The sequence below is a fragment of the Cryptomeria japonica genome, chromosome 3, assembly GCF_030272615.1.
Source record: "Cryptomeria japonica chromosome 3, Sugi_1.0, whole genome shotgun sequence".
Classification (NCBI taxonomy): domain Eukaryota; kingdom Viridiplantae; phylum Streptophyta; class Pinopsida; order Cupressales; family Cupressaceae; genus Cryptomeria; species Cryptomeria japonica.
Genome location: NC_081407.1, coordinates 200,408,159 through 200,428,351, shown reverse-complemented (window position 1 = coordinate 200,428,351; position 20,193 = coordinate 200,408,159). Strand labels below are relative to the sequence as shown.

At 33.1% G+C, this 20,193-nt stretch overlaps 1 protein-coding gene across 3 annotated transcripts; it reads left to right on the top strand.

Annotated features, from left to right (window-relative positions):
* Positions 1 to 787: 787 nt before the first annotated feature.
* Positions 788 to 5,833, top strand: LOC131034262 (wax ester synthase/diacylglycerol acyltransferase 5). Of its 3 annotated transcripts, none has more exons than XM_057965697.2 (7): positions 788 to 1,290; positions 2,674 to 3,225; positions 3,519 to 3,588; positions 3,680 to 3,813; positions 3,921 to 4,118; positions 5,081 to 5,168; positions 5,258 to 5,343. In XM_057965697.2, exons 1-7 carry the CDS (start codon positions 970 to 972, stop codon positions 5,326 to 5,328), a joined length of 1,434 nt encoding a protein of 477 aa, XP_057821680.2. In that variant the 5' UTR covers positions 788 to 969; the 3' UTR covers positions 5,329 to 5,343. The 3 variants fall into 3 exon arrangements, with proteins under 3 accessions (XP_057821680.2, XP_059074142.1, XP_057821678.2); XM_059218159.1 differs by having other exon boundaries at positions 791 to 1,290; positions 5,322 to 5,833; XM_057965695.2 differs by having other exon boundaries at positions 796 to 1,290; positions 5,081 to 5,218; positions 5,322 to 5,794.
* The last annotated feature ends 14,360 nt before the right edge of the window (positions 5,834 to 20,193 follow it).

Genomic DNA, 20,193 nt, shown 5'->3' with positions numbered 1-20,193 from the left:
TAGATTACCAATAAAAGAAAGTCAATATAAAATGGTAGTTAATATTTGTAAAAAATAAAATAGATGTTGTTCTTCACTTGAATTTAGAGATACTTTTATGATAATCACAGATACTACTTTAAAATAAAATAATGTAGATGTAGTAGCATCCCTTCTATTAAGAAAAAGAATGATAAATCTTCATAGATTACCAATCCAAGCAAGCCATGTTTTTCAGAGGTCATTTTCATAAAACAAATAAACACAATTTAGGATATAAAAGATCATGGGGTACAAGATTGAAATAAAGAGTTAAATAGGGAGTAGAAAATGGTGACCAATTATCTAGCTCAATGGACTTCTAGTAAAGTTGGTAAATATAATGTCATAGAATGCAGGTCCTTAGCCTTGGCTAAATCCAAGGTGCTTCTCAAATCACTTTGTCATGATCAAGTTTAATTTCTTCATTTTGACTTTGATTCATGTTTAGATATGACTATTGAAAGTCATTATATCAATAGATTTAAATTCTCTTTTCTCAACTTATGTAAAAAAATACATATAGCCCAAAAATACAATATAAACTAGATGAGACAATAATGGTCTAGGGCTTTACACATCGCACATTCATGTTTCTTTGCCACGGACAATTAGTTTTGGTCATCAAATTTTCATTGTTTACATGGTTATACACGCAACGATCATGGTGATATCTACATGATACTTGTTGGGGTAGCGTTCATTCCAGGCTACCATTCTTAACTTGTTTTGCCCATACATCGTGCATGCTTCTCAAAACGATAGCAATATTACTATTTAATAATCTTGAATATTATTGCGAGTCTTAAATGTTGAATTACACGTTAAACTGGCTCGAATCCCGAGGGTGTCTGAAACATATCATTATTCTTCCTTATGCCCTCTTACATACATTTATTCTTGCTCTACTTCTCATCATCTTCCCAGAGCAGTAGCGTTCCCTAGGTAAGGATGAAGACAACTAACTGCAACTCAGTGGCAGAAAACCAGCTTGTTTCTAGGCAAAAGGCTCATGATCATGGTGATGATTTTGAAGAGCCCAAGATACAACTAAGAGAGATTGTAGTGAAAAAAGCAGATAGTGGTAGCCACACGGTTAATGCATCCAGGCATGAAGAACCTTTGAGTCCAGTAGCATGCCTCACTTTGGAGTCATCTTTAGATAGTTACATTTTGACCATTGTGGGATTCAAGAAAGAAATCGATGTCAAGTCTTTCAAAACATTACTACGAAATAATCTGGCGAAGCACCAAAGATTTTCAAGCGTTGTGGTTGGCATTTTCTTCTTTTACCCTTTCTGATCTGGTTTATATTGGTTTTTTAAAATTATTTTTTTAAAATTTTGTATCTAGGGATGAAGTGAACAACGTTGTTAGATCTATGTGCTTTCGTGGACTATACATGTTAGTAAATTTCTGGTGGGTTGTTCCTTGGATGTTAAGTACTGGGTATTTTTCGGTGACTTTGTCTATTGGAAATAATCGACCTAAATGTTGATAAGTGATGCTGTTGTACAATGCTATGCAACATGGTTCAGCATGAATAGATGCATGTGTTTCAGTTTTGCATGGCAAATGCTTGAAATGAAAAATCAAAATCAATTTATTATAATTTTTATTGTTATTTTTCATAGTTGAAGACTGTTTGTTTAGAAGGTGCGAGCTCTATAAAGAGTTCCCATTGCTGTTTGAATCATTCACTGATTTGCATTGAAGACTTCTATGTTGAGGAGAAGTGTATTGCAGACCTCTATAGTGAGGTTCATCATGTAATCCATTTTCAGAAGTTGAATGAATAGAAGAAATTTTGTGTCTACTGTTGCAATTTCTGTTTACATTGTCAAAAATGTTGTAAATAAGTCATTCCTGAATTGATGATGGTTGGTCATAGAAGGTCCAGTAGTTCAGTTGGTAAAGCATTCCAGCAGTAGATGGAAGATGGAAGATCTTGTATTCGTGTTCTAACTGGTCCATATCAGCTATACTTCAATTTATGATATTAAAGTCAAATTAGGACCTCTAAACAATTCCAGGTTAAGAGGGTGTTAGAAATAAGTCACAATTGGATCAACCATGAATTGGATCAACCATGGGCTGGCCTGAGAGAGACTAAAAAGCAGAAAATGGCAGGTCCTAGATTAGGAGCCTAGATGATCCATATGAACTGTAACTCATCACAAATTTATAAGAGCATTGTAGTTTAGGAGGCTGTTAGAAATAAGTCACAATCAGATCAACGATGGGCTGGTCAGAGGGAGACCAAAGAGCAGAAAATGAAAGACCTAGCTGATCCATATGAACTATAACTCATCATAAATTTATAATAGCATTGGTAGGTTCTATTTGAAAACTATAACTCATCATAAATTTATAAGAGCAGTGGAAGGTTCTATTTATATTTCAAGGAAAACAAAAGTGGTAAACATATAAAAAATATTCATATTTACATTCACAGATGTTTTCTTATGAATTTTTATAAACATTCGGCAAATTTGTAGCAACATTGTCTTGTGTAGATTGTACTATAGATCTTATCCATGAAACGCCCATCTGAGCTCATCCAATGTGACCTAGCTAGATGTATATCTGTATATTGGTCCTGTCTGGTTTGAAGTAAATGTCGAATGATTACGTGAAATGAACTGTGGAATGCAGGTGAAGGACAAGCACAACAATCTGAAATGGTGTCTGAGAGAATTGGTAATAGAGGATCACGTGATTGTTCCATGTTTAAATCTCTCCACTGTAGAGAATCCCAACTTCATAAATGAGTATACAAGCTCTCTAGTGACTGCTCCTCCTCTTGACCCACGCAGGCCTCTGTGGGAAGTCCATGTGTTGAATGTTTCTTCTGCAGATGCAGCGGCCAGCCTTGTATTCAGAATCCATCATTCATTAGGAGATTGTGTCTCTATGCTTTCTCTCATACTATATTCCACAAGCAAAGCTGCTCATCCTAAAGCATTACCCACCATCCCACAAAATAAAGCATCGAGATCCACAGGCTTTCTACAAATTGCTTACAATGTGGTTTTAGGGCTTTGGCTCACATTCCTGAGTTTGCTCAACTATGGGGCCACTCTGCTGTGGAAGCGGGACAAAACTTTATGGAGAGAAGAGAACAGGGAAAAAATCGGTCCAAAGCGTCTGGCTCATATCACGTTTAGCATTGAAGATATTTGCCTGGTCAGAAAGGCAATAAATGGGGTTAGTGAATGTCTCCTCCTCCTTTCTATATTAAATCATTTATAAATGCACTTGGTTAGGGACCAATTCAATGTTTAATGACATTTTGCGGGTATATAAGGAAAATAATATAGTAGTTGAGTACTTCTGATAGTTGAATTGGTCCCTATTCAGTGTATTTACTATAGATTAATTGATGTGACATCATATTTGACTCAAATAAGCTTACAAATATTTTGAAACATTTCAACTAAACCAAGCTCTCCCTATTACAAGAGAGTCTTTTCCAAGTCTCACAGATTTATTTATGGCAGACTTTGAACGATGTCATTATGGGAGCACTTTCTGCTGGATTAGTGCGTTATATGAGCAGGCGAGGATACGGTACGAGTTATAACATATTACTTTTCTGTGCTTCAAAGTCTCTTCAGAATATTGCACTAATTATGCATCTTTTCCTTCCACCCAATTCAAGATAAAAATGTCTCAGTACCACAAAAGATGGCTACAAGTAACGATCAAAATACAAGGGCAGAACAGCGTCTTCCATCAAACATAAGACTTCGAGCAATGGTTGCAGTAAATATGAGGCCGTTTAGGATGCTCAAAGTAATGGCTCTAATACCAAGCTTCTCTTAGTTTGTTTTCAAAATTTTAGTATCTTCTTTGCTTAATGTAGAAAGCCTTCGTTTAATAGGAACATCGAATATGAGCAGGATCTGGATGAAAACATGCAAAGTCCATCGAAAGCTATGTGGGGTAATAAAATAGCTTTCTGGATGTTTCCGCTTCCGATGTTGCTCTATGGAGATCCCCTTCAATACTGCCGTGTTACAGCAATGGTGTCCAGGCTGAAGAAGCTGTCTTTCGAGGCACCACTGACATACATTATAGCCAAACACATGCCAACTAAGGTGATATTCCTCATGTTTCTTAAATTAGTTATATTTATTGAATTAGTTTTGCTTCTGAAAATATTTTGACAAAATTGTCTCTTAAATATTTTTGATTACTTCTAGAGATGATGGATTTGTTAAGTAATAGTTCATAAAGATCTATTGGATCCTTCAATTTGTTGTTGGAGTGTCAATTGAGTGTAGGTCTTTTCTTTAGTCTTGTTCATGGTTGATTTTATTGAAATTTATTTTAAATCACATTACAGATGTTTGGGGCTTCTAACCTTAACTTTTTTTTTTTCTTCAGTATATTGAACAATGCTTGAGATTTAACCTTGCTTTAATACTACATATTGAGCTACAGTTGATATGGATCATCTAAGATTCAAATCTAAAAGTTTCTATTTGCTATTGAAGTGCTCTACCAACTGAGCTTCCAACCCTTCTTTAGTCAGTCCACCAATGATCCAGATGTGATTTATTTCCACAACCTCCTTAAGCCACATTATAGGGCTCCTAGCCTTGCTCTAACACATGTTGACTACAACTCATGAATCAGTTAGGACTCCAACTTATGACCTTTCATTTATTCCTAGAGTGCTCTACCAATTAAACTTCTCACTATTGTTCTAAGAAAATTATTAAACATATCCTAAAATATTTATTAAAAATAACTAAATAATTATTTTGAAAAATGAACTGCAGAGTATTCATATTAATTATAATTAAATTTTGGTTATCCCCAATAACACCTTAGAGTGGCATAGTTAGTCAATAGATTGTTTGGCTGTTTTATCTGGTTTGATCAGAAAGGTTTGGACTTGGACCATATCTCCTTAAGTTAATAACTTGAAGGAACTTTTAATTTCAAGTTTACAAACATGGGATTTCTATTATTCATAACAATAATTTGAATTATTTCAAATTTCACTGCTTCCAATGAAAACATTAAAACTTCAAATATGTTAATGAAATTGCAGTTGGTGGCGTACGTTTCCAGTAAATTAGCTGCCAGCACTACATTGGGCTTCTCCAATGTGATGGGGCCAGTTGAAGAGATCCAATATGGTGATAATCCCGTTACTCACATTATTCCTACCGCTCACGTTAATTACGCTGTCAGTATTCTCATTCTCTGTTACAATTTTTTTTTTCAGGAGTATTTTCAGGAATTAGCCTATATGCACCATTTAAAAGTGATTTTTTGCCATATTTGTGCAGTCCATAGTGATACATTTCATCAGCTACGCTGGGAAAGGAAAGCTGGTTGCATTAGTGTCAGAAGAATTAATTCCTGATCCACAGCAGCTTTGCCAGGATTGTGCAGACGCCCTTCAACTTATGAAACGAGCAGCATGTGTAACTCCAGTACAATCTTCTTGAATGGAGTTTTTAATGTCCACCAATAAAGATAAAGACACAGTATTTTCAATAAAGATGCGTACTACAGATCTTTTTAAGTTCTGATAGTATTAATTTGCATTGACTCCAGTTAGATGACCATTTCAGGAAGTCTTAATTTGCATCGACTACAGCATTCTGACATGCAAGTATCAATCAAGGGCATTCTGAGCAATAAAAGATTTTATAGGTGATTTCTCGTTAAGGCAATCAAACATTTTCTATAATAGAATAATAATACTTTTGTAAAGAATAATATTGGACTATTTAGTAATTCCTTCATGTTTTTTTTAGTTTTATTGTTAATAATTCATCATCAATTAGTCTCATCATTGATCATGGTCAAGAAGCTCTTGTAATCTCTTCAATAAATAGAAGCTCTTGTAATCTCTTCAATAAGTAGAACAATTTATTCATGTTACAATTTTTTTGTATTTCTTTCAAAGAAAGTGTAGGTTTAAGGTTTTATATATCGGCCTCTACTTACTTTTGTAATGTTAAAGGATATGTTCTATTTGGTATTTAATTCAGGTGGATTGATTGTACAGTTTAATAAAAAAATTAAATCATTTCAGTTCTTATTTGTTCATATATAGTCAATATTCCAGTTTTTACACCGAAGGCGTATCTTATTTGAGACAGACGACCTACAGTTTAGAATCAAAGTTAAACGATGCAAGACGATTGAAGTCATTACAGTCATCAAGATTTTTCTCATATTTGCCATTTTTACCATTGATTTTTGTTTTGTTATGCTTGGAAAAAAAGGGTGTGACGAGAGACATTGCATTTAGTTGTACGCCTTCCCAGAAAGAGAGGTCGTGTACTTTAATAATTCTGCTTTTAAGTCTTATTCAAAAGATAAGAGTGGGTAAAATCCGATGTATAAAAACGATGGATATAAATTCTAATTTTTTTGAATTATACCATTTCATCAAAAATAGAATGACATCGTATTGTGAAACGTTTATTTATATTTTATTTTTTTAACATTTGACTCATATTTTTTTGACAAAGTAGTGTAATTTTTTAATGGTGAGAAAATATCATTCGCGGGTTTTTAGAAACACATGTATATGGTATTATAGGGATAAAATATATATTATTTTAGTTTAGAAATTTTTTTTAATAGTTTTTTATTAGAGTTAAATAGGTTTTGAAGGGACCTGAAACCCTTTTACAAAAAACCAATTGCCAGCAACTAAAGAAAAGAGACTAAACAATAGCTAGGCAAACGCTAACCAAAAGGGGATCAAATATGGGTCAACAAACCCTACATCATTGCAAATTTTTTAATAGTTCTTAAAAGATATGAGTAATATCAGCCTTAATTATTTAAAACATTATGAACTATGCTATCCTGGGAGCCCTTACTTGTATTCCTGCTACGAGTCTTGGAAAAGGGACTTGAAAGATGACTTGTGCCCAAGTCACAGTGCATAACTGTAACATTGCAAATAGCACCCCGTGCAATTCCACGTCACATAAGCATCTTCACTACAAGCCGATTGGAAACATTCATTGCTTGTTTGTCCTTTTGTCTACATGGACCACCTTGTCAGCATAAGACTTGTCTTTTATCAATCATATTGATCAGTCGACCTATGGACTCTAGCGTGTTGCGGAGATGTTCGCGCATCGTGCTAGCATCTCGTGAATTTGTCTGTTTGCAGGCAGCCATTTGAGTGTTACGCTTGTAGCAAGTAGAGTTTGTAATGCCTCTATCTGTGGCTATCAACATCGAGATTCGCTTTGGAGGCTATATCTCATGCATTTTTGTAATTGGAAAGGATTCTTGATCATTTTGAGAAGTAACTTAAGCTCTTGGCATCCATTATTCTTATCATACATAGGTTTTTATAGCATTTGAATACCACCACTGTTGTAGTTTCTTGGAGAACCCATGGTGTCGTCTTCACAAGTGTTGGATGAGAGTTCACTCTCTTTCTCAGCTCATTTGCATATCTACAATTTCTCATTTTCAACTTATCTATTGTCTTATTTGTCCATTTCTTATCTCTATCATTTTATTTCCCATCGTGGCTATAATTAGGGTTGACTGTGGAGGTGGATACCCCAAAACGAAGGTCTGACTCAGGCATGCCTCTAAACACAACCCTCAACATTTTCTCTTCTTGTTTGTGTGCAGATTTATAGTCGTGGGAAGGCAATTATCTTGCAAGAGGCTTCAATCATGGACTCGTTGTAAGCTCCTCTTGCCCTTTCTCCCATCTTATACTATTGTTTCACATTCTATATTGTTTGTTTATTTTATCATGTATCATTTACTTAGTAGTTTAATCACATTTGTCATATTTGTATGGCTTTTGTACTTTGTTCGCATAGGATGACAATGTGTCGCATTGGTGTCTCAGTTTTGCACCCTCTTCCCAAAGATAAAGACTTAACAAAGTTGTTTGGGGGCAAAAGAACAACCATGTGCCGACACACTTTTATAAAGGAACCAACCAACACAACTAAAACTATTTTAACCTTGACTGCATATAAGTAACATTTCTAAATTGAATTTTGAAATGATAAAAACTGATAAAATGTAGAAATATTAATGAATTTTAGGTCTATTTTTTAAAATAATTTTTTTAAAAAAAATTGATATTTTTTCATAAATTCAAAGATAGAATTTTCATTGCTAAAAAATGCTGAAAATCAGGTGTTCTAGTCGGCGTCACCAAAAAAAATGAAAAACCGACTTTATTTTTTCTGTTTTTTTTCCAAATAGAGAACATATATATGCAGTGTTAAAAAAAATAATAATAACAATTTTGATGTATATTTTTCTCATTATAATATTTTGAAGTCCAACATAGCTAAATTTGACAGTTTTCATTTGATGTCACCTTTTGACTACTAAATTTATCATTAACCAAAAAAAAAAAACCCTTTCGAGAAGATTCTCTCATCTACTGTAAAATATTTTTTTATTTATTTTTAATATCATTTAATATATATTTTTTTAAATTTCTAATTAGCCTCTTTTTTAACTTTAAAAAGCTACTCGCAATGTTCAATTGATAAAAAATATTAAAATTAATCAAAATACTAAAAAATTATGTCTGGGTCCATGACTTCAAGCTCTAAAAAAGGGCATTTTTTGATTTTTGTAAGAAAATAAACTGCTTGAAGAAAAAATGAGCAGAAGTGAAAAGTTTCAGAAATACAGAGTTTTTCACCTTTTTGTGCCACATCACATGACACATAGGCTAGTTTGGTCAGACTGAGTCCAGCCAAACTCAGTCCAGCTGGACTAACCTTAGTTCCAACATTAAAAAGAAAATTGATTTTTTTTAAAAAAAGCATTTGAACTAACGAAGTCCGGTCGAACTAAGTCCGATCGAACTCAGTCTGGTCAGACTTTTGGCTCCATTTCGTCGCCATGCATGTCCCACGCAACCAATTACAAGTCAACAATTATGCATTTGTGATGCCCTCCATGATTTACTCTTTCGAAGTCAATTACAAGTCAACATCAGTGATGTTCATGAGAATTTCAACACAAAGAAGGCCTATAAAGGTATACACATTTCAATTTCAGTTCTAACCTCTGCTACCTAACAACACACTTTCAATTTCAATTCTAATTCAATTCAATTTCAAGATTAATTCCTAAACCAACGTTTGACTTAGGATAACCCCTATCCCCCAACAATTTCCTCTATTTTCTATGTGCAGGAATAGGTGAAAAAGCTAAGGAGAGATGTGCAATCATCAAATAGAAATCTATAGTTTGCAATTTGTTAGAGCTACAATTGGCAGGAGCAAGCCAAGCTAGTTGACTAAGTCCCTACACTGTTGCCTCAAATTTGGATTTAGTTTTTTTATAGTCTGTACTTTTGCATACTTTTTCAGAATTGGGTTTCAAGTCTGTTGTCTTCCTATACATGCTGAAAACTATCAGTTTAGCTTACTTGTTCTTAATTCGTTTATTATTCCTTACAATTTGCATAGTCACTTTCAACTCAATAGTGGAGGACCACTACATCCACTTTGTGCTTTAAACATCTTGAGCCTAGTGGATCACTGTCCTTCCAAATGTAATCAACGTGGAAATAGGCCTAGATTCCTAGTTTGCATTCATTAAGCTAGTGAGCCCTATTTTACAACATTACATATTGGTGAACCTAACATCTTTCATGCTTACATCTGATTTGGATGTCTAGATCTAAATTGTTTTACATTTTATGCAATTTATAGAGATTCAAGTTTTCTTCATTCTATGCAATGTTTAAATGGTCAGTTTGATAAAAAAAAAATGTATTGTTTAGACATTTACTTGGTGTATGATTTTTATGACCTTAAGTCCTACATCTGATATTCCTATGAGAAGTTATAGACTTATGGATTAATTCTCTAAAAGGTGTGGATCCTGAGTCAATTATTGTTTTCCCTGTGACTTGGGTGAAACCTCTATACCTCAACACAAAATACCTAACATTGTTGACCCCCTAACATGAATTTATCCTACCCAAGAAGTAAATCTTGTTCATGATATAGAAAAGCATGAATAGTATCTATGGGTCAAGAACACACAGATAGTGAGGCCATCCGCTTGAAGGGTTGAGGAGGATGTTCAAAATGTTGAACATGGTGTGAATTTTTTGCATGGTATATCTCATATTGTGAATGATAATCTTATGTCCATGAAAAGTTGTACTAAGGTTCTTCACTTTTCTCCTCCTCCTAATAATGTTGAACTTCCTATTTCTATTCCAACATCATTGCCTAATGTGCCTACTTAAACTCCACCTATCATGGCTACATATAAACAAGTTGTCAATCCTACACATGTTAGTCTTGGGGGATTCCCTATCATACCACCTTCCATGAGTGTTCCATGTCCTTCATAAACATCTCCTATACCTACTTATCATTATGTCTCATTTTCATATTCTAATGTTGCATCCATTTCCCGTACCATTCCACATATGTCATTACCCAACATGTGCAATACCAACCTATCAAAGTCTCACACAAGCTATGTCTTCCTTGCAATAACAAATTGCTTCAATGACCCAATCCAAGTTCAATGTTCCTAGATATGATTTTGCAAGCCCACTTTCCTTTGATGTGTTTCATATCGTTCCCTTTAATGATATTGAAATAATCCAATTAGAGGTGTACTTATATCACCTAACTTGTTCAATTTCATAGTATTATTTGAAATTATCATATATTATTTCACAATTTTAACATACTATTGCATAATTATCACATATACCCACACTTTTGTTCATTATGAGTTTTATCCTAGATTTTCAAACCAAACAACAACATTACATCTTCACATTGTTTAAACAAGAAAAATTGTAGACAAACATACTTCGAACTTCTCCTTATACTTGCAAACTCGACCTTAAACTTGAAAATTTTAGGAGATCTAGAGAAAAAGACAAGAATTTAAGAAATTTTCCACATCATTGCTCAAATTCATTAAATTTTAAATTAGATTTCCTCTTTTTTTGTTTTCATTGTGATTTTTTATTTTTTCCTGGTCTCATAAGTCTATTCCAAGTTTAAAAACCAAATCATATTTTATCAATGGTGAATATACTAGCTCTTGAGTCTTTGTCTACTCTGGAGTTGGTGTACTTAACCTTTTTATTTAATTCTTTGATCTCACAAGTCTAGTTCAAGTAAACCTTTGTCTTTATCTTTATCGTTTTCAACATTTGGTTTAACTTTGATCAATTTTAGCTTTGAAGAAACAAGTATATTTTATCTAAATCAGAGTATCCAATTCTACTAAAGATATGATCACCTTTACACATGACAACCACAAGATCAAAACACAAGAAAAATATGAAATCACAACAACCTAAGTGGAATATCCCAACAGTTCTATGAGGTACTCAATATCCATATGAAATTCCAAAACACTTACACCCTCTAAAGAACTCTCAAAACACTCAAACATCACAAAATCAACTACCAAATTTCAAATGACTCTCTTGCTTTGGTCTCCCACTCTTCATATTCATTATTTTATTTCCCACCCAAGACCACAAGAGTTAATGGTAGTCCATCCTAAAACCAGTTGCTTGACATCCCCAATACATCTTATGTTTCTCCTTCCGTAATTTTTTTACTAGCATCTATTGTTGTTTTGTTGTCCCTAAGGTCTTAGTGAACTCTTCACTCAAGAAACATTTTTTTAATTTAATTTGCAAACCCTGAAAGGGTGCTTCTATTATGATTTCAAAATGCCTCCCAGGCTACACCTCCTTTGCTTCAAAGGTGGTACTTGGTCAAGAGGTGTTGGACAACATATCTTACTTTGAAAAGAAGGGACTTATTTGAAGGTTCACTCACTTGTGTCCCTAGCTTCCTGAGTTGCATTCCTAGATTTTGGAACACTCAAACTCAGTGGTATCAAGTAAGGTTGATATTTACCCCTGTTCTCATGCCTTCTTTGTTATTTTTTTCACTATACTTAGGATTGAGATGTTGTTCTATCTATGGGTTTTTGGAAGTGGGGGTCTCATGACCTATCCTTATGCTCTTGAATGCCCTCTTTCAACCCTTGGGTTGAACCTATCACTATTTCCCCTATCTAGGTAAGGTTGCCTTACCTTTCCCTCCATTTCTAGTGCAACTTTTCCTTCAAATCTATTTCTAATGAGCCAAGTCATTTTCTCAAAGTGGAACTAATACTAGCATTAAATTCTCCTAGTGGATTTGGACCTTTTCAAACCACTTATTTTTATGATCTCCTTGAATATGGGTGACTTGTCATAGAGGTAGATTTGGGACTACAAAGGGATTCATTTAGATAATTTATAGACACTATTTCACTACAGGCGATTTGGGTTCTTATTTCCCTCTTGGTTTTTGTCAACAAATTACTCTTTGACCTAGTAGAAGGACGTTATAAATTCTACCATTTCATGTTTTTCACTATTGCTTTAGATTCTAGGTTAGAGTATCCAATGGATTTGGTGCCTACTTTTGCTAGATTGTTTGTTTAAGTGGCTTGAGCCCTTGTTCCTACTCTTATGGCCCCTATTGTGGCTCTATTTTTTAGTATCTTGAGTTCTAACCTCATCCTATCTATTGTTTCTAACTCTCCATCACCAGACTATCAAGTTACTTCTCCATGTTTGGAGGCCTATGTGGGTGGCTCATTTTCCGCCTTTGATAGATCGTCTAACTCTGCTCCATTAGTTTCTCCTAATGAAGATGCCTCCTCTCAAACTACTTTTGCTATAAGAATAAGAGCTAGTCTTTTATTGTTAAGGACATAGTTGGGTTTCAACTTAGATGTTCAATAAGATTGTTTGTTTTGATATTTTGTTAGATTATTTTGTAGTAGTCCATTTACTCTATTAGATTTACAATTGTACTCTAAATAGTTCCATCTTTGCTACTTCTTAGCTAGTTGCCTTAATTTCTCTTTCTTCGATAACTAGTTTGATCCAATTTGTTGGCTTGCTTTCCAACACTTTTTTGTTGATTGTTGTTATTGATTTGTAATGGGTTGGAGGCCATCCCCACTTTACTAAAAAAACAACTTCATGTGTCCTCCCTCCTAAAGGAGATGAGCAAGAAGAACCAACTTTCGATGACATAAGAGAATTTAAACTAGATCCTAAAGGTATAAAATAGAATTTTATAAAGAAATTCTTCAAATTTAAATTAGTACCTTTAGTTAGTAGCTCAAAGAAATATCAAGATTCTCTCTAATCTTGTCATTTCTACTCAAGAAGAACCAACCCTTAGATATTTTCAACATCTTGTCAAATGAATCCTTTTTCCCTAAATGATAATTTTATCCCACCTCATAATACATCCAAAGTATAATGTAATTCTTACTTTGTCTTGCAAGATCACCTTATATTTAAGCCTTAACATACCATTCCACCATCCATTCCTTTGCCAACCACTAGTATCATATATATTTATCCATGCCACAAATACAACCTCAAATTACCATGACCTTACCCGAACATTGCACTTACCACGAAACTCAACCTATGATATCTCAAGCCCATGTTTAATTTTATTTTGTTTGAGATATGTTGGAGGATGGGAAGGTGAAATTGGAAAAGGTTGAAACTATGGTGAATGTTGTAGATGCATTGACAAAACCTATGATTATAGAGAAGTTTAGATGGTTTTTGAAGTCTATGGGCTTCTAAGCCTCTAGTAGTTAAATATTGTTCACATTGGCTCTACTAAGGTGTTTAATAAGTGAGAGGATGTCAGGAATTAATGTGTCTCAGTTGACCTTTGTATTTCCTGGCATTTATTTATTTGTTTATTGTATTTAATTATGCATATATTGCATTTCATCTTATTTTGTCATATTGTGTGAAATGACATGGTAATTTGTCATCATGTTGGGTGGTGACATGGGATGCGACAAGGATTTTTTCTCACATGGGGAAATAGGCATTCCACTTTGTGGTAGAATTGTTTTGACCCATGTTGACACCTTAGGTAGTCTATAAGAGGCTATAATGACTTATGACAACTTATGACATATAAGAACCCAAATTTATGATAGAATGAACAAGTGTCAAGAGATACCATTGCATAGAGAAGGTGGATGCTCAAGTTGGGTTATGATAGGATAAGAGAAGAAAAACTGTTAATAGTTAGTTATTACAGTCTTTTATATAACTATAAGTGATGTCAATTATGGTAGATTTATTACAATTGTTAGGCATGTGAGAACACCTTAGTAAGTTTTTGGTCCCCAAGTTTGGATGTATGTGTAAGGAGATAGAAAATGATGTACAAGTGGCATTTGCTTGATTATCAATGGTTGGGAAATGTGCCACTTGGTTTTGGATGATCCATCTATTATGATCTTTCCTTGCTTGGTTTTTTCTAGAAAGTCGAGGTTTTGGAGAGCTTAAAGTATCAACTTTTATGCGAAGTTTTCTATAGGTCAAGTTGAGTTTCCAGAATCATTCCAAAGTGTTGGATTAATCATAGTATACTCCTATTCAAGAAACCTAGTGTTGTCATTATATTGTAACTACCTTGACTGTAGTTAATACAAAGTTCTCTAGTTTTTGAGTTTGGAATTTTTCCAATGAAATCATTTTTACCATGTATATTATGTGTTCAGTATGGTAACCTTTATGCATTTTTAAATATCTATTTTTGTGAGTATTTTTTTAACTATAGTAATTAAGATTTGTAGGAAAATTTTGCATAATCTCCTCCACTAGGTTAGCATTTGGAATCATTTTCTACACCTTTCTTCCCTTCACATGTGAGAGCACATAGGGAATCTAAAGATCTTGGGTCAACATAAAATAAATAATGTATATCAATATGATTTTTTTGAGTTGATCTTATCCCCCAAATATAGTGGAACTATGAGGATAAAGAATGAATGGAACATAAGAATAAATAAAGGTTTCTTAGGTAAACATGAAAGAGACCTGAAAGCATAAATGCTTTGTATCGTACCTTAAAGACAACACAAGAGCATATTTATCATAATACATATATACAACAAAGATAATAATGAAGACACAAATAGAGGGATGTCACAATAGGTTAATTCCCTTTGCACACTTGAGCCAATGGAGCATCAAGGGCCATCTAAAGAGAGCTTGATAGACAAAAGACATGTGAAACAACAATAGCATGAAAAAAATATTATGTGTAAGAAAACAAAAAGATAAATGGGTATTTTACTTACAAGCCAATATATAAAATCATTTGCCTCCCAATCATATTCATCATAAAGAGAGTGAGAGTAAGATCCTCAAGAAGATACAACTAGTATAGTACAAGAATTTATATACAGTTCCAAGCATGGACCTGCTAAGGAGGGATCACTATGTGTGGCACTGGGAACTAGATTCAACACTCTAGAAAAAATTAAGGATAACTCATAATCATTTTCTATAGATTCAACCATGTCATGTAATTTTATCACAATAGCTGGTGTAAGAGTTTTATCTATGTCACCGTGAGCATTATCAACCACAATAGAAGAAGGAATAGAAGAATCCCTTAGAATTGAAAACTTAATGTTTCAGCTTAGTTGGGAAAGGTAAGTATCATTCTCAAGAGTAGCTGAAGTAAGGAAAGTTGAGGAGCAAGACCAAATCAGTATCCAATTGCTTATGGGAAGGATCACTTACGACAACAAGCTCACGAGCCATAGCAGGACATCTTCTATGAAATTCTCTTGCACTAAAATTTTTTTAGTTTCAATTTATAACTTCTATAAGAGGTAATTTATCACCCAACATTGACTCCTCTTCTTCATTTTCTCTAAGAACGTAAGGAAGAACACACGGGGCCTCTAAATATTGAGAGATAGGGAAGCTCCAAATTTGTCAAGCATTTTCCTCATTGTCCTTGATAGCCTGATAGTGTAGGTGAAACCACATCATGCACACTAAAGACACTACTCAAGGGAGGGATTCTTAGTCTAGGATATGGTTCACTCAGTACTTGTAGGGAAGGAAGAGTTACTTCCATGTCTATAGACATTATAGGATCCTTAGGGATAACATTCAGAGTGGGACCCAAGAAACTACATAAGGATAACTCAAGCCTATATTTTCATCCATTGAAGATTTAAAGTGAATAAATGTTCGTATAATCTTTAAAAATATAATTATTGCACAAATTATATCATAATAATATAGGTTAAAATTGATCGGTAAGTATATATATATAAGAAAAACATTGCTTTGTTTTGTTGTTTTATAATGGTATACCAGTACAAATAAATCTCAAAAGATTTTTGTAAAGCTATGTTTTAAATCTATTTATTTAAAAGTTACTATTAGATTTTTTCTAGAATTTATAATATATTTATTGTGAATGCACTTGAGTAGGGATCAATTCAATGTCTTTTGATCACCTTGTATGGGTACTTAGGAAAAAAGACGTAGTAATTGAACATGTTTTAATATATTTATATATCATTTATTGATTTAATGCCTATAACTTTAACAATACCAATAGTTGTAAATTTAAGGTTTAGTGTTGATGATGAGTACCTATAATTGATTAAAATGTATTCATAGATCTAAAAAGAAACAAATCATGTGATGCCACATTAGTGCATCAATAATCGTGATTTAAGACACAACTATTGGTCTCACTTTTTTTGGGCCTTTTGGGACACCTCAAAAAAAAAGACGTAGTAATTGAATGCCATAGCAGGACATCACCTTGTGTGGGTACTTAGGAAAAAAGACGTAGTAATTGAACATGTTTTAATATATTTATATATCATTTATTGATTTAATGCCTATAACTTTAACAATACCAATAGTTGTAAATTTAAGGTTTAGTGTTGATGATGAGTACCTATAATTGATTAAAATGTATTCATAGATCTAAAAAGAAACAAATCATGTGATGCCACATCAGTGCATCAATAATCGTGATTTAAGACACAACTATTGGTCTCACTTTTTTTGGGCCTTTTGGGACACCTCGAAAAAAAAACTCATTGATGTGGCATCATATTTGGTGATGCAACACTAAAACCTTAGTTATAAATAGAGGACCTGCCAAGTATAGCTGCTGTAAAAATCTAAGACCGATTTGAAATTTCTTGTAAAATTTTGAGAAACATCACATTAGAAAGTTTAACTACTAGATCCTCTTCCCTATTATAGAAGAAAGTTTTCCCATAAGTCTTGGAAATATTTATGTGGAAGTTGAAGGATGTGATTATGAGAGCATTTTCTTTATTTATTTGTGCCTTAAATGAGCAGAAAGGAAAGGAAAGAAAAGGGTCTTTTATAGTCCACAATGCTAGCAATTTGTATATGGGTCTTTAGATGGGTTAGAGCAATATGAGACTACCTTGTACTTCTTGTGGTAGGTAGCTAACTGCACTACAACAGAGGTGTACATACCCTACCCCCTTGTGAAATTTGAATGTGTGACCTCTCTTTGAAAAATACAAATTCTCCACCACCAGACCAACTCCGACTGTACAGGTTATTACATATTACTTTCCTTTACTTGAAAGTCTCTTAAGAATATAATACTATTTCCTGAGCTACTTTGGGAAAGGAAAGCTAGTTGCATTAATTCCTGACCCAAAGCAGCTTTTTCAGCATTGTGCAGACACTCTACAACTTACGAAACAAGCAGCAAATGAAACTGGAGTACAATCTTCTTGAATGTCGCTTTGGATGTCCGCCACTAAAAATATAGACACAGTATTTTCAATAAAGATCATCTTTAAGTTCTGATAGTATTAAATGCATTGACTCCAGTTAGATGACCACTTCAGTAAGTCTTTATTTGCATCCACTCCAGCATTCTGACAAGCATTGTATAGGTTTTTTTTATTTAAGCCAATCAAACATTTTCTATATTCGAGTAATTGTAGAGAAGTGTAGGCTTACTCTTTCTTTTCTTTTCTTTTATTTTTATATTTTAATATTAACATATATGTTCTATTTGATATTTAATTCAGGTAGATGGAATGTATAATTTAATTAAAAATTTAAATCATTTATGTAATCACATAAATCTGTCCACTTAATTAAATGAATATTTAATATTTATTTGATTATTTAACCATCAATTAATAATTAATTATATTAATATTTAATTAATTCATCTTAACCCTCTTCTCCTATTAATGAAATAAATTATTCAATTTATTTGATTTAATTCACTTAACCAAATTCAGACCATTAATTAAATAAATAAATCATAATTATTTAATTAAATTTTCTCACATTTAAATAAATTAATATTTATTTAAATTCCCCCAAAATCCCACCTCTCACATTTAAATAAATTAATATTTATTTAAATCACCTTTATCCTCTACCCACTTGCATTTTCCTACAAATGCAAGTTGCACAACTATTTTAAATAAATCATTTATTTAAATCACCTTAATCCTCCACCCACTTGCATTTTCCTACAAATGCAAGTTGCACAACTATTTTAAATAAATCATTTATTTAAATCACCTTTATCCTCCACCCACTTGCATTTTCCTACAAATGCAAGTTGCACAACTATTTTAAATAAATTATTTATTTAAAATCCTATTTATCCTCACCCACTTGAAACCTTTAATGGTTTCCCTTAAAGTCTTCAAACTTAATGGCTTCCTTCTAGAGTCTTCTCAAACCTTTAATGGTTTCCCTTAAAGTCGTCAATACTTAATGGCTTTCAAGTCTTCAAACTTGATGGCTTCCTTCTATAGTCTTCTTAAGCCTTTAATGGTTTCCCTTAAAGTCTTCAAACTTAATGGCTTCCCTTAAAGTCTTCTTAAGACTTTAATTGCTTCCCTTAAAGTCTTCAAGCCTTTAATGGTTTCCCTCAAAGTCTTCAAGCATTTTAATGCTTTATCTTCCTTTTTCTCATTTAAATAAATTAATATTTATTTGAATATTTATCCAAATGCAAATTACACCATTTAATTGAAATAAATGATTTTATTTTAATTGAAAATACCAAAATTCCTCCCACTTGCATTTTCCTACAAAATCCACTTGCATGCCTAAACCCCTTCTAGATTCTTCTAAACCCTTCCTAATTAACCTAATCCATCCCCTAAATATTGTCACATTCCTAAGCAAATTGGAGTCACTTCTCAAAGACTCCAAAGTCTTTGAAAAACAATTAATGATTTGTGTGTTCAACAAATTAACCTCTAAAGTCTTCCAAACCACTTATGGCTCTTACATGACCATTAATGGTTAATTCCACTTGCACCCATGGTTAAGGACTTTGACCCCTAACTTAACCCTCATGTAACCCATGTGTCTCTTCAAAGCATTTATTTCTTTGACTAGGGTAACCATCATGTCCCCTCAAGCATTTAATGCTCCTTATCTCTCCTCTCAAGCCTCCTCATGGTGACACTTGTCAACATGGGATTGGGTTGAAAGTCTCACATGGATTGAATATCTTTCAATCCTAACCCTTGTTAAGATTACTCAATCTTAACCCTTCATTTCCCCATTTCTTCTATAAATAGAACCCTTCTCCTCAAGCAAAAAAAGAAAGCATTAGAGTATTGTTGTTATACTGGTATTAGCATAGAGCTTTTTTATAGCATCACTATCTACACTTGCATAGCATTTGCTTATCATATTCAACCATCTTGAATCTCCATATGGCATCCATGGCTAGTGCTAAAAGATGAGAGCTACACTCATTTGGGACTTGGAGAGGGGAGAAACAAGGGAGAAGCATCGAAAGACATCATGGAAGCATCTTAGGGAGGCTCTTCTCCTTTCTTTTATTTTGTTAAACTTCTTTCATGCTTTTTGAAATCTCTTTTGATATGTTTGGAATGGTTTTTAGTTCTTTGTTTTGTTTTTATGGTTGAAACTAACTTATTAACATTGAACTTTGTTGTTATCTTGTCCCCATTTCCATGACATCAATTTCCGTTCTTATTTATTCATAAATAGTCAATATTTCACTTTTTAAAAATTTGATGAAATTGTAAATGTGATTTTATGTTTATAATTTCATTTTTAATTTTTCATATTTTAAATTTTCAAATTTAAAGGTAAATATTTTTTAAATTTGGCAAATTTATAGTCAACTTGTATGCCAAGATCATTAAAGTGAGAATTAGGTCTTCATGATGAAAGACATGCTCTAAGGCCCTAGTGTCGTGTTTATAATTTCATTTTTAATTTTTCATATTTTAAATTTTCAAATTTAAAGGTAAATATTTTGTAAATTTGGCAAATTTATAGTCAAC

Bases quoted from the DNA above. Each gene is read 5' to 3' on its own strand.
- LOC131034262 (XM_057965695.2), top strand. From the start codon at position 970: ATGAAGACAACTAACTGCAACTCAGTGGCAGAAAACCAGCTTGTTTCT. The intron at 1,291-2,673 runs GTTGGCATTTTC...TGTGGAATGCAG, and splicing joins AAAGATTTTCAAGCGTTGTG to GTGAAGGACAAGCACAACAA. The intron at 3,589-3,679 runs GTACGAGTTATA...ACCCAATTCAAG, and splicing joins TATGAGCAGGCGAGGATACG to ATAAAAATGTCTCAGTACCA.